The sequence below is a fragment of the Maylandia zebra genome, linkage group LG23 (assembly GCF_041146795.1).
Source record: "Maylandia zebra isolate NMK-2024a linkage group LG23, Mzebra_GT3a, whole genome shotgun sequence".
NCBI lineage: Eukaryota > Metazoa > Chordata > Actinopteri > Cichliformes > Cichlidae > Maylandia > Maylandia zebra.
In genome coordinates this window covers 32462577-32478319 of record NC_135188.1, presented here as the reverse complement: position 1 = coordinate 32478319, position 15743 = coordinate 32462577, and the positions used below count along the sequence as shown (strand labels likewise).

General features: G+C 40.3%; 1 protein-coding gene across 6 annotated transcripts in view; it reads left to right on the top strand.

The window, feature by feature from the left end:
* Window positions 1-8994: 8994 nt before the first annotated feature.
* LOC101482208 (potassium channel, voltage gated eag related subfamily H, member 7) overlaps window positions 8995-15743 on the top strand; it is a 76086-nt gene continuing 69337 nt past the window's right edge. For all 6 annotated transcript variants that reach the window (XM_076880508.1, XM_076880507.1, XM_004570423.3 and 3 more), the window contains exons 1-2: window positions 8995-9575; window positions 10346-10576. In XM_076880508.1, the coding sequence (XP_076736623.1) occupies window positions 9500-9575; window positions 10346-10576 (307 nt within the window). In that variant the 5' untranslated portion in view covers window positions 8995-9499. The remainder of the gene's footprint in view (window positions 9576-10345; window positions 10577-15743) is intronic.

The window sequence follows — 15743 nt, the reverse complement described above, 5'->3', positions numbered from 1 at the left end:
GCTGTGGCTACAATGTAGCTTGCCATCACCAGTGTGTGAATGTGTGCGTGAATGGGTGGATGACTGAATGTAGTGTAAAGCGTTTTGGGGTCCTTAGGGACTAAGTAAAGCGCCATTTACCATTCATCACCATCACGTGAGCAGCACCCAGAACATAAAGATTACACTATGAAAAAAGATGTCATGTGTAAGTTTTTAATTAAATTGGCTAAACAGATTATGTCTGTAATTCCCAAGCAGTTAATGTACTATTTTTTTGCTAATCACCTTAAAATTTAAGTTTTAATTGAAGTCTGCACTTCAATCACATTTTTTTTAATTTAAAGTCCATTTAAAATGTGTACTAGAGCCAAATCTATTAAAAAAGCTGTCTGTCCACCAAATTATGAACCTAATAATAATGGGGGGGAAAGGAAATGTAAAAAATTAGAAAAGTAATTTAGCTTGTAAACAAAGTCTAAAAATACCTCAGCCTCTGTTTGTTCTGTCAACATTAATTGCAAAACATCATGCCGCTGGTCTAATTTGTTACTATGTGATATGCATTGTACTGAGCTGCACAATGATCTGTATTTTAATTTCCCAGACATATAGGTACAAATTGTACACAGCTGAATATCCCCATTCTATCTGTAATGCGTCTATACATCTCATTTTAAGAAAAGCACTTTCTAAGCTGCATAGACATGAATAATTTTGTTTTCAATGTCGAGTACAAACTGAAACCAGGGTAAAACTGCTGTATAATTTCACACTTCTTTCTGCCTTTACTTGATAGCATAGAGAAGAGAGGACAGGAAAGCGGGGAGAGAAAGTGAGGGAAGACAAACAGCAAAGGACCTCAGGTCAGAGTTAAATCCAGGCCGCTGCATTGAGCCTTACAGCATATGGTCGCCTCCTCACCCTGTGAGCTAAACTGGCAGCCTAAAGTTCATATTTCTGAATCAATTCTTGTTTCTTTAATGAAAGTAGGCTATATTTGAAAGTAAATGTTGTCCAATGTAGTTCTGCTGCCAAGTGAGTGATATTTTTATATGACTTTGTTCCAATATCTCTTCTCCAATGCAAATACCAGCCCACTATTGTTGCCATTAAGATGCATAATGTGACTTGTTTGCGATTCTGCAGCTGGGAAGTATCCAGCTACAATCACAAATGGATGCAGTTGTCACTAATTGTAACAGCAGTCACTGCTTCATTTAATTCACCCATACATGTAGGATGAGTGAGTGTTTACAGGATGAGCTAAGTCTAAGAACAAGAAAATATTCGTTATTTCACAAATGACTACAAAAGCAGACGTCATTATAGGGCAAAAAATTCAAAACTGCCATGCTCGTGGATTTGGTTCTAAGAATTGGCACAAGAAGCTGATCTGAGACTTGAATCGGGATCTGTGTTAATGATGGACTGTAAATAATTAATCCTTCCCATTTATGAACTTAATTATTATTTATCTACAAAGATCTAAGGCATATCACGTTTTACAGCATACTTTGTTGAACAGACAGACAGACAGACATTAACATACAGCAGTTAGGTATTTATCAGTCAATCATCCTAGCAAAAAAACAAAAGACATTCCTGTAGTTTAACTAATTGGTGTGTGTTATCTGGCTTCATGGACAGATAGAGCTGGGTGTCATCTGCATAGCAGTGAAAATGTGAATATGTCTTCTGATGATACTGCCTAAGGCATAGGTGTCAAACTCTGGCCCGCTGGCCAAATTTGGCCCACAGCCTAATTACATTTGGCCCGCAAAGCCATACCAAATTACTATTAGAGCTGGCCTACTGGTATTATACAGCTAATATATATATTGTTTAGTATTAAGCTTTGCTTGTTCCATGTTCAGTTTTTCAGCAAAACGTGTTTGAGTCCATAAGAAAAGATTCATTCTTATATCTGGAGGAATACAGTACATATATTTCAATAAATATTAACGTTAGCCCGCGACTTTGTTCCAGTTTTGAATTTTGGCCCACTGTGTATTTGAGTTTGACACCCCTGGTCTAAGGGGTGTCAAGGGAAGCATGTATAATGTGAACAGAATTGGTCCTAGCACTGAGCCCTGTGGAACTCCATAACTAACCTCAGTGTGTGAAGAGGACTGTCCATTTACAGGAACAAATTGGAGTCTATTAGATAAATATGATACAAACCACTGTGGTGCAGTATCTGTAATACCTGCAGCATGTTCTAATCGCTCTAATAGGATATTATGGTCAACAGCATCCAACGCTGCACTTAGGTCAAGCAGGACAAGCACAGAGACGAGTCCACTGTCAGCTCTGAAACCTGACTGAAATTCTTCAAGTAAACCATTCCTCTGCAGATGATCTGTTAGCTGTTTGACAACTACTCTTTCAGGGAATTTTTGATATGAAAGGAAGGTTGGAGATTGGCCTATAATTAGCTAAGACTGCTGGGTCTAGAGATGGCTTTTTGAGTAATGGCTAAACTGCTGCCATCTTGAAGGCCTGTGGTGCATTCACATCATCTAGTAGACTCAATCTTGGATTGGGATGATGATATCTCCCTCCTGACCTGAGGTCCTGGTACCCCTTGCTGTAGCATTTCTGTTGTTCCTCATCAATCATCAAGAAACATCTAGCAGAACCAGGTCTCAGGGAGGGGCAGTCATCTGGTGCAAAACATGCAAATGCCACGTAGAAAGTCCCCAGCTGGTCAGTGGATTTAAACCCAGGCCCTTTTTTCTATGGGGTGCTTTGTCTTTGTCTTTTTTATTTTGCTAACATAATGCTTTATAGAAAAAAAAACATAAAACAAACAGAGGCACAAAACAAAGAAAGCCAGTAGTATTGTTTGTTTGAATGGTTTTATGGGTGGAAAACAAAATAACTGCAATCTAAAATGTGGTGTCTGTACTCTCGCAGCTTTGAAGCACAAATCTCTGCCCCTGGGATCTCAGGTGAACCAGGCAATGAGTCCATAAAGTGCAGTTAAAGCACGCTAAAATCATTTCTTTTTATGAAAATTGCCTCAAACTCAAATCTGCTCTTACAAGGACAGCCACAGCATTACACTCACAAATGGATATATATACACAGCCCTGAGTCACAGTCAGTCCACTTTGGAACTTCAAGTGGACTACCAAGGAGACTGGGTCATGTGTAGGGTGATAAATCTCTGGGATGACACCTCTCTTTGGCAATGAGCTGTGCAATCACAGGCATTTAGTTAGGATGGTGACACTGACAGAAGACAAAACTGTGGGTTTATAGAGAGCTGTCAGGGGTATCTTTGAGTGACATGTGGGTTATCGTTGTAATGCCCACACTACATCCTAAGTATGTATTTCCCATGAACCTCAAAGGTGGACTGCAAGGTTACCAAATGATAGCAAGATAGTAGAGAGGAAAGGTGAGAAATGTATCTGTGCAAGGGGCCAGCTGTGGAAAAAGTCTGTGACAAAAGGTGGATGGGTGATCATAGCAAAAACCAATGCAATGCTTCATTACCTACTTAACCTTATTGCCATGCATTCTTCTATTCTGCTTTACTGTGTCTGAATTAATTTGCTTTGGATTTTTCTGACTGTCCCCATGTCTTCACCTGGCTGCCAGCCAGAACAGAGAAGAGCCAACAAAAACAAAAATGGGCAGAGGTAAATCACAAGAGAATAGGAAGAGATAGGGTCCTTCTTGGATGTAGACAGTCATTTGCCCTGGAGTGATCTGTGGATTAGGGGCCAAGGCCTAGCTGCCCGATCTAAATTGCTCCACATACTGAAAAGATTAAGCTACAAATGAATGGGCCAACTGAGCTGATAGTCAGGCCTAAGCTCCAGTGGCGGCAGTAGGAGGCTATATTTTGATGCAAGTTTTGATGGGAGATTAACACAAAGAAGAATGTTTTTTCTCACAGAAGAAAACACAAATAGGACTGTCCCAATTATATCCTCATCAGTGGCATTGATTTAACATTAATAATATCATCTATTATCAAAATAGGTCTTTGTTTAGCTTGACAACAACGTTTTTAAACTTGGAAATGTCAAATTGTGTCCAGTTTTTGAATTATTGTAGTTTAGTCCCCCAAGTCCCCCTAACATCAGATTGATGTTTCAAAAAACCCATAGCAGATATTCTTGTTAACACATGTGCATCTCATTTTTTAGATTTCTGAACAGCTTATTTTCTTCTTGTTGTTAGGGGAGGAATAGTGGATATATTATGCAAAGGATGCTGACTGTGGAGCTGCCAGGTTAGAGTAGTAGTGAAGAAGGACATGCAAAGGGTTGGGGTGACAGAATAGGTTGCAAGAAATAGGGTGGAGATGGAGGAAGATCCAATGTGGGAACCCTCTTAAAGGGGACTGCTGAAAGAAGAAGAGGAAGAAGAATGTAATGTAATAAAGAACGTGTAGAACCCAAAACGTGTTGCTTCTTCTTGTTGTGTAACAATATCCAATAGAAGGATCAAGACAAAGTAGAGTGGCATACTTTACAAATAAATGTTCATACACTGAGTGGATTAGGATGCTCTGGGTTAATTTAATAACTGCTGAACCAGCTACAGCAGCTAGAGCTTATGGGATGAGGTTTTAAAAACCCCATCTCATAGTAATAGAGATCTTTTACAACCATCAGGGGAAATTACTGCCAATTTCTTGGTGGTCCATGTAATTAACCCATGTCAGCTTTCTTAGACTCACAAAAGATGGAAAATAAACCCCGTGTAGACCCTAACCTTTCAATCTGGTGTCACATAAAGTGAAAGGGGGCTATTTAAAGGTGGACAGCATCCCTAATTTTTCCATGACAAAGCTGCTTTAAAATAATTTACTTCTAACAGTGAAGGGGAAAATAATTTTTTCTATTGATGAAAAAGTTTGTCTATAGATGGGAATTCATTATCTTCTCATGCTCTGGGAGGCTCAAGAGGGTGGATGTTTGTTGTTAATGGAGTCAAGCCTAAGTTAAAGTCTCCCCACTCACATCTTTTTGTGTATGAGTAGAGAATTGTCTTACTCCTTGTTCGAGCTCCTCACTAGAGGAAAGAGTACTGGTCATACTCGAACTCATTGAATGAAATGCCAATTGAAATTCTCTAATTTCAATAGCCTGAGTAACAGCACAGGCCAGTTAAGTGTAAGGACAGACTACATTTTCTACCTGATCTGAGCTGAAAAGCGACCACGTTTGATGATGACACGTTTGCCCAAAGACAACTGCATGCAAAATCATTGCCTAGAACAGGAGTGTCCCACTCCAGGCCTCAAGTGCCGGTGTCCTGCAGGTTTTAGATCTCACCCTGGGTCAACACACCTGAATCAAATGATTAGTTCATTACCAGGCCTCTGGAGAACTTCAAGACATGTTGAGGAGATAATTTAGCCATTTAAATCAGCTGTGTTGGATCAAGGACACATCTAAAACCTGGGGGACACCCTCGAGCCCTTGAGGCCTGGAGTTGGACACCCCTGGCCTAGAATGAGGTCAACACCCACTGCAGACAATGCAGGCTGAAATCCCCACAAAATAATAGAATCTGCTTCCAGTTTGTATTCTGGAAGCAAACACCATCTCTACTTTCAAGATCAGGCTTAAAACATTCCCTTTTGATAAAGCACGTAGTTAGGCCTGGATCCTTCCTTGTAAAGCAAGGTTTACACGATGCTTTACAAGATTTCGGGTGATCCCTGAAGCTTGCTTATTGTGTGGTAGCGACTATTCAAAACGTTTGTGTTAAATGTTTGAGTCAAATGTCCCCATGTTATTACTCAGTTATTTAGCACTAAATGGCTGAGTTGTTGTGTCTGCATTGCAACCACAATTTATGAAAGCAGCATGCTAACCAAGCTTGCTAGTATTAACTGATAAAGTAGCAGTCCACCCTTTCACCTATGTAAGGTTTCACTCACACAGGGCCAGAGCCCCACAGTTGTGGTGTTGTGCCAAAAACCTCCTTGTGCTAGAAGATTTGTTGCAGTCATCTGTAACTTTCATGAAGATGCTAACTTGTCTGCAGAAACTCACCAGCTACTCTCCAAGTGGTAGGCAATAATCTTCTGATGGAAAAACTAAATGCTGTAGCCTATCTCTGATCCACTGTTTTAAAAGCTGAGCTAATGCCATTAAAGAGCAAACACCAGTATCAGCAGCCATCATAATCTCATTTTCAATTTTAAACTTTTAATTCAATTCATTTTACGATAAAATGATTGAAATTGATTAAAAATGTTATGCACATCTTTTTTTTTTTTAAACAGATACAAGACCTTTCCCTATGCCATTACCAGGGGTACACTGACCAGTCACTAGACCTGTATGAATTGGAAATCACAGTAACTCTTAGCAACTTTCAGAAACCCCACACAATTTGTTGGGGAATACCTATTTTTGATTTTTTGATTGCATGATGTTCCTGGGACAGAGTGAGATGGAGGCAGATAATCTACTGTGACAACACCTAAAGGGACCATCTAGAAGGAAACACGAATAAAAAAGGCCCTCAGATTTTTATGTAAATTTTGTTTTGTCATTTCATTGAGCACGTTAAGAGCTGGAATACAAACTAACAAACACTGCATTTTCTTTAAATGGGATTGTGTGGGCAGCACGGTGGCACGGTGGTTAGCACTGTTGCCGCACAGCAAGAAGGTCCTGAGTTCAATTCCAACATCAGGCCGGGGTCTTTCTGTGTGGAGTTTGCATGTTCTCCCTGTGTTTGCGTGGGTTCCTTCCGGGTACTCCGGCTTCCTCCCACCGTCCAAAGACATGCAGCTTGTGGGGATAGGTTAATTGCATAATCCAAATTGTCACAATGTGCGAATGAATGTGAGTGCGAATGGTTGTCTGTCCCTGTGTGTTGGCCCTGCGACAGACTGGCGACCTGTCCAGGGTGTACCCCGCCTCTCGCCCTATGACAACTGGGATAGGCTCCAGCGCCCCCCGCGACCCTGAAAAGGATAAGCGGATGGATGGATGGGATTGTGACTATGGCAGGGGTAGGCCTTGCCTTCACTGTTTCAGTGAAGGGAGAGTTTTACTCGCTCTGTAACAGACACAGACTGAGGGAGGAGTAGCGGAATAAGAGAGAAATAAAAGACTGCAAAAGCAACATAGTCTGCAGTCTCTGCAACTCCCCTCCCCACCATGTCTGTTGAATTGTCAATCATTTTCTCAATGGAGCAGATGGAGCAGGACAGATGTTCCACTAGAGTATGGGAGTGCTTATTTGCCTGTGCGTGTCTGAGTGGAACACTGAAGGAGACATAGTGAATAAATTGAATCTGCAAGGAAAGTGGACCAAGGGGGAAAAGATAATAAAAGGAAACAAGAGCATTTTAAGACACCCGGTATAGATAACCTGCTAGCTCATGTTGGTGTAGTTCATTAAATGATCAGTAGGAGATCTAGTGCAAATTCTCCAAAAGAAATATAGATAATTGTGGTTGAAAGCACATTTATACAATAAATGCTACTTTAATTTTATAGCTATGGGTTTGTAGATTAAGATTGCACATATATGACCTAATAAATGTCATTTATAGAACAACTGATATAAACATGTTACCAGTTCATATGTGATAGATTACTATTTAAATGGCTCTTAACTATTTTTACTGAGCACTACAAAGCACTTTAAACACTACATGTCACATTCATCCACTCATACCACACAAATTCATGCAGCACTTTAATTCCATGCCTTTAATTGCTTTTTCACTATACGCCCAGACGATTATAATGGATACACTGGGTGCAATTTAGGAACACTGGAAGCCTGCAGACTGGAAGAGCTAGGGATCAAACTGCTGACCTTCATTAGAAGTATTAGTAGATTACTAAATGGCCCGTTCTATCACCTGAGCCCTAATTTGCATGTAAATAACATGAAATGCTAGCTAAAGTCACTCTAATTTATGTGGGTTTTTTTTTTATTTCAGTCTACTGTTATTTGTTATCTTCTTTGTGTATTTGAATGTGAAAATGGCATTGAAAAGATAAGTTGCTTTTTTTTAAATAAATAAAAAAACACCACCCAACAAGCTAGAAAAATGCTGTTAATGGTAAACAAATAATAGTTCAATAATAAAACATTCAGTCATATGAAAGTACTGCTAATGTGCAGAATATACTATTAAATCTCTGCCAGAAAGCACAATTTTGGAAGAGAGAGTAATTATTTGACCTCAAGTAAGCTGTTGCATTCTAAGGAGAGTTTACAGCAACTAAGTGTAGACTGCTTGAATGGGAAATATTATCTTTTTTATTGTTTTTTTTTTTTTTTTTTTGTTATTTTTTACACAGTGTATTACGTTCGTTACAAGGCAGCAACAAAGGCTGAATCTTTTCATTCAAAAAAAGTTACTGAAACCAGCAGCGGGCGGAAATGTGAGACGCCGCAACAGCAGCACCATGGCCAGCGCCTGGCCGAGGCAGTGACAGCGGATCCTTGCTCCATTTTGGATGCAAACGGTGTTTTACAGGAAAAGCGGAAAGGGGAGAGATGTGGTGGCCAAGCGCTCTCTTTGAATAAAATACGCCTGCCCTGGTCTCAGCCTCCCACTGCCGCTGTCGGGCTTGCGACTCAGAAAAAGTAACAAAGAAAAATAATGATTCTATGTCAAAACGTATTTCCTCACTCGATGTCATGTTGCAAACCAAAATAAGATAAGTCCTTTCAGTAAAATTCCGTTGGTTTGTTTTTTTATTCAAGCAGGCAAAGTTAAGCTAGCTTGCGCTCATAAAGTCTACAATAAATGTAGCAGCTGCGATAAGACAGATAAAAAGGAAAACTGAATATTGAAAATGTCGATAATAATTCGCCTTTAGGCGTGTATCAGCTAAAAGTACGAGCTGTGTTTACTCTGTGCTAACTTAACTAAAGCCTACTCGTGAAATGATGCGTCTAACCACACTGGAAGGTGTTACAGTAATCCGTTACTTCTCCGCCTCGCCTCTAACATCTCTACGTTTGCTGCTTTGTCTGCGCATCCTTGTGGGTTCTCCCTTCGCAGTGTCGGTGCTACGCCTCTCAGCCATTGGCCTCAGAGACCATCCGTCTTCCCTTCACAACAATAGACCCCTGCTCGCTCGCTCGCACGCACGCACGCGCGCCTTCTGCTCACGCGCAGACACAAAAAGCGCGCAGTGCTTTCGAGGAGTGACGGTGAAATGTTTAAACTGCGGTTTGCCGATTCTTTCTTTCTTTCTAGCTTCACGTCGGCGAGGAGCGCAGAGAAGCCTCTGCGATGCGCTCAACGGGGGACACGTCGGAGTTGAAATAAGGGAAACATTGGGGCTTGGGTAAGAAAACCGGAAAGCGGTTTGTTGGGGCTTTTTTTTTTTTTTTTTTACGAGGATGACTGACTGGTGACAAAGAATACGGGGAGCCCCTCTGGCTTCGGTTGACATCCGCTATATAACTTTACGGAAGACATTTTTGTGGGGACCGGTGTGCTCTTACTTGGACAGACAAAGATTTTTTTTCTTCCATCATTATTATTATTATTTTTGGAAGGGGAACCATGCCTGTCCGGAGGGGTCATGTTGCGCCACAAAACACATTTTTGGGAGTAATTATTCGGAAATTCGAAGGACAAAGTAAGTAGATTTCCTGGGTGTCAGGTACTGTGTGGGTGCACTGTGCTGTGCTGCTTGTCTTTTGTGTCTGTCCCGCTGCTCCTCGAGATCAGTTATTGTTAGGAATAGGCCTTCTTTTATACACCAGCAAGGCTTTGGATGGCTAACCCTGTGATGTTAATGCCAGAAATCCATGAAAGTCATTATGAGTCAATTACCATACTGTGTGATCGCGCACCAGGTTTGTTTAGTTCTGGTGTCCTTCTCCTTTTCTCCTGCTCCGGTGGGAAATGTAGTTTAAAATGCTGCATGTGATATACACGGATTAAAGGATTAACGTAATTAATTACAGATTATATCCCCCATATATGAATTTAGCTAATTACGCTTTTAAAAATGGGTTTCAGTTATGCCTCAAATCTGGTTTTTACAACTCAAAAATGTGCATCAGTTGTCTCCACATTGTTGTTTTAAAAAAATGTCAAATTTAACGCCACCTCGTTAATAGAAAGTGGAGTATTTAAGCCTACTAAGGATTTACTGAACATGCTTATTGTCTAGAGCAATCCCACCTACATGTGAAGTTTCATAATTTTATTCAGTCAGCTGAGTAGCATTCAGGACTGTAATTCTGGATAATCCCATACAAACCAATACACCTACTTGTATTAGTTAAATAAAACATTTGTTATACTTTTTCATATTCTTATTTATGTGCAAATAGTTTAAAATTACATCTATAAACACGGTAACACTCTTTCTCCCCCAATTTCTTCTCTGCCTCGTCACAGATAAGAAATTCATCATAGCCAATGCCCGGGTGCAGAACTGCGCTATTATCTACTGTAATGATGGTTTCTGCGAGATGACGGGCTTTTCCAGGCCAGATGTAATGCAGAAGCCATGCACTTGTGACTTCTTGCATGGCCAGTTCACCAGTCGGCACGCTGTGGCCCAGGTGGCCCAGGCACTGCTGGGGTCCGAGGAGCGCAAAGTGGAGATCACCTACCACCGCAAGGATGGTGAGTGTTGCAAGGTTCAGGTGACACATGCAGAACTTGACATAAGGCTGCTGCAATAGTCTGACATTGAAATCCACACTGGCTGGAAAGCTGCTTATGTTTTGACTTTATGTTGTGATCCCTGTTATACCTTTCGATGTAAAGAAATTGCTTAAAATAATACAGTTTTTAAATCTAGTGTTACAGTGTTTGAATTTGAATAGATTTTGTGCTGCTATCTGCAAGGAAAGCCTGTAGATGAAGAAAAAATATGTGAAGGGTGACTTGTACAACATCTGCCAGTGTAGGTACATTTAGTGTGTAATTTTTAGTTCTGAATCAGTTCTAGCTGGAGCATTTTGCAGCAGCAAATCACTAAGTGCACCCATTTAGAACCCTGAGGGGGGAAAAGAGCAACTGTTAAAGTTTTGTCTCCCATGATGTCCAGTTTTGAAATGATGTATGCACTGAATGACTGGGAAAAGGTGTTCATTAGCCTTCGCCGGATAGGACATTCCGGGAAGGATGTAGCTCAGCTCCCTTAAGACCAATGTGAAGATAGTCAAGCGTGCGATTTCTCTCTTTCTGTTCTTGCCATCTCTCGGTTTCTCCTCAGTTTACTGAACACATATGTCACTCTTCATTCTGCTACTTTACATTTTCCAGTGTAAGCCTCCATAGGTGTGGCAGTTGTCTGTAAATGATGGGATCTGTATCACTCATCTATGATTAAGATGATGTAGCATGCATATGCTAATTCATGACTTGACAGCTGGGATAGTTTTGATGAAATACAAAGTTAGCTCCAAAGTGAAAGTTTAACTGTTTGATTCACATCAACTGTGTTGGTTCAGGGAGAGTTCGTGTGCTGTCCTCTAATCGTGGCATATGTATTCAGATGATTAAGTCTCCTTGCGTAACACTTAAGGACCAGTAAAGTTGCACTGTGATTCAAACAAGGATTAATAGTTTTGTAAGAACTTTGTAGGGAGGATCCCCATGTGGTTGTGTGTTTTAGGAATTGTTTATTTTTTTGTCTTGAGCTCAGGGATCATTCTACAGCATTTCTTATGACTTTTAAGAGTTGGCTACAACATCAAGTAATAATACTTGTATCAATATGTAATGACCAACGACCTATAGGGCCAGTATCTGCTTCGGAACAGGATGAGCACTGCCAGAGCCCTACAAAATGACCTCCAGCAGGCCCCTAGCATGAATGTCTCTGACCAAACAATCAGAAACAGAGTTCACGAAGGTGGCCTGAGGGCCCAACATCCTCTAGTAACATTGTTCAGCATGACCGGTTGGGTGGTGGGTCAGTGATGGTTTAAGGAGGCATATACACGGAGAGACACACAGACCTCTACAGGTTCAGCAACAGCACCCAAACTGCCATTAGGTATCAGGATGAAGGCCTTGGACCCATTGTCAAACCCTATGCTGGTTCTGGGTTCTTCCTGGTGAACAAGAATATCTGGCTTCATATGATGAGAGTATGCAGGCAGTTCTTGGAGGATGAAGGAACTGATACCACTGACTGACCTCCACACTTACCTGACCTAATGCCAATACAACCCCTCTGGGACATTATGTTTGGGTTCATCCAACATCGCCAGGTTGCACCTCAGATTGTCCAGGGGCTCAGGAATGCCCTAGTCCGTATCTGGATCCCCCAGAACACAATCTATCGTCTCACTGGAAGCATGCCCTAACATTGTCAGGCATGCATACAAGGATGTGGGGGCCATACAAGAGTACTATTTTGACTTGCTTCAACAAAATCTATTCAAAATGGACAAAATCTATTGTTTATTAAACAACACTTTTTGGCTTTTGTCTGGAAAAACAAAAGCTAAAAAGACTGTCTTCAATTACATTATACTTTGAATGGGACCATACTTTAACATCCAAAGGAGTCTTTGCAGATTTTTAACTTTGCCTCAGGTCATCTTCAATGAGGCAGTTTCCAATTAACATGCCTGCACTTCTCGAGTTTGTTTACACATTTAAGTTGATCGTGCGTTTCTGTGAAAAGCTTTGGACTTCAGGCGCTGTAGTTGAAATCCTCAAATTGATTGTACTTTTGCAGTTTTCAGTCATTTGTTCCCATGTATTCAAATTCAAAATGGGGGGGGGGGCTTTATTTTGAAATAAATGCAGCTTTTACAAAATGGTGTTATATCTCTGCTTTTGAAATGACATTTTTTCAGGGACAGTGAAACAACATCCCGTCAGGAGGATTTGTTTTGACGCTTGATGTGTAATCGGCGCTGTGGTTCAATCAGGATGACGCATGCTTCAAAGACTGAGCTTTTTTTGTTTGTTAGTGTGAGTATGATTGTGTATGTAATGTATAAGAAAATCCAGACCAAAAGAAGGTGATGTAGATTAGGTCAAAAGCAGCTTATGGAGCAGTCACAAAGACATAGATGTTTGTGGTCAGAGGTTAAAAGAAAGTGATAAAGATAGAGAAAAATTCTTGAGGGAATAGGCAGAGAGGAGATGTCAGCCCATGTTTTTAAGAAAAGTGTTGTGCTACAGCCTGAACCTGTAACACCTTTCAATATAAAATCTAGCTTTGTGTTATATTGGCCTTGCTGAGCTTTTTGTAAATGTTGCATCAGTAATGCTACATTTTCCCTTTGCTTATCTAAATGGTTTTGTTCTATATTATATTTATAATTATATTTTACATTCTGAAACCATAAAGTCCATTTCAGATTTTTTATTGATTGCATGAGAACTTTATTTTTTTGTCAGAGAATTTCTGCACCCTTTTTGTGTAATAAATGTGAGTTATTGAACACCTAGCATGAACTCCAGGCCTCGAGGGGCAGTGTCCTGCAGGTTTTAGATAACACCCAGGGTCAACACACCTGAATCACATGATTAGTTCATTACCAGGCTTCTGGAGAACTTCAAGACATGCTGAGGAGGTCATTAAGCCATTTAAATCAGCTGTGTTGGATCAAGGACACATCTAAAACCTGCAGGACACCGGGCCCGAGGCCTGGAGTTCGACACCTGTGACATAGAGGATTCATAGTTAAAAGTCCTGTCTTCCTTCTCTCATCCCTAACGGTCGCGGCAGATGGCTGCCCTTCCCTGAGCCTGGTTCTGCTGGAGATTTCTTCCTGTTAAAAGGGAGTTTTTCCTTCCCACCGTCACCAAAGTGCTTGCTCATAGAGGGTCATATAATTTATGGGTTTTTCTCTCTATATATAATTGTAAGGTCTGCCTTACAATATACTTTGATACTGGTCTGCATTTCACAAGTTTGCGTGAAGCTGATTTAAGTGTATATTTTTTAGCCTATATTTTCACTACAGTGGATCAGAGTCGGTCCTCCTGTGCTTAGTGTATGCGTAACACTAGCTGAACACGAGTTCAGCTAGTGCACTGGCCAGAACGAGCTTCCCTGGCATCAGCAATATGACTTACATTATTGTTGCCACTGTCACCAAAATTAGCTGGGGTGTGATTAACAAACTGCCAATATTTTGAGTTGTCTGTCCGTCCAGACGTTTACCAGTTGGAAAGATTTTATGAGACAGCCACACTATTCACTATTCTACTCTTCTTTGCATGTCCATTGTGGCACATTTTAAATTGGTAACATTCTTTCATAATGGAATTTTCTTTTAATACTTAAAGGATTAAAGTAACTGACCATTAGGAGTCTAATGCTCCTCTAGGCCAGTTTGTCAGCTAAGACAAGCTGGACGTTCAGCGTCCATTGATCTGCTGGGCAAACAGTATTAACGATTACACAAATACCTGCATGTTGCATTGATCTCTGAAAACAGTGTATTGGAGAGTGCAAATCAGTCGTGGCCAAACATCCGCCCTCTGTTGGCCCATCCACAGGAGATCTAAAGTGAAATTGGACAGTTTGTTAATAATAACAATGTTCATTGGATTTAGACTGTTGGGCCCTACAGCAAGGGAAATGCCTTATTACTATTCTGTATCCTGGTTCCTAATTACCACAGTGTTTTCCTCTTACCTGAGTCAGAGTTTCTCCAGGGAAGGTCATACACCTGTTTCAACTTGGCAGACTGCTGTTAAACATCCTGCTTGTATTAGGATAAGCAAGTATGGGTACATGTATTCATACATGTAAATCATCTTTTCTTTTGAATTTATATAAATATATTTTTAGCTTTTTATGTAATCTGGTATGTTTGCAGATATGTTTAACCATTTATAATCTTTGACTGCAAAACATTCTTGTGATCACACTGTTAATACAAATGTGCTGAAGCAGGCAGCTCCATTTGTAAAAAATACACATATTATTGTGTCTTTACACAATAATATGTCTTTGATACAGTCTAGCAATGGATAAAGTCATGTAACTGAAGCACGGTTGTTTGTCAGTGATGGACAACAATTAGAATTTCTTTTAAAAAATGCACCAGCTGTCTTGAGTGGTGCTGCAGTGAAAAAAATCCAGAAAAATCAGGTTTAGCAACTCCCAGATTTATACATTTATGAGAATAGATTTAGATGTAACAGCCAGCAATCAGAGAGCCTTCAGCCTCTGTCTCTATTGTCTTCTGTATTAGGATTTTAGGAGAAATGTCATTGCAGCAGATCTCATTGTGGTGCTCTGTAGGAGTTTCCTCAAGCCAACCTTCTTTTTAATCCCAGGATCCTAGGTCGATATAAGCACATTGCCCAATGCCCTTTACAGTCCATGAAGGAGATTCTGCTCATCAGCACAATCTCTGGCACATTGTTAATGCTTTATGATTTTTGCGTTCACTGGACCACTGGTCCTTTTTCCTTTCAGTGTATCTGACTTCTGTCATTAAAGTGGAAATTGTTTCCAACTGCTGGGGAAAGTAATTGTAAATAGTGTGCTGAAGATACGCAGTAGTAATACAAAATATGCATTCGGTAATGTATTTCATGAGTTTAATATGTAAAGTGTGTTAAATACAGACAATTCACGCAAAATAGTTAAAAGATTGAAAGAAATTAGCCAATAATTGTTCTGACAATTATTTTAACAATGGTACAAAGAGTCTTGCACTTTAATCTTTTAAGGAATACAGATGCAGGGCTCATTCTTCTCTGGCAGGATTTTGTTAAATATAGTTGCATGGCCCATTTAAATGGTAATGCTACAAAATTGTCTTTGGAACATCTGTTGCCACCTGAAACACAAGCATATAGTAAA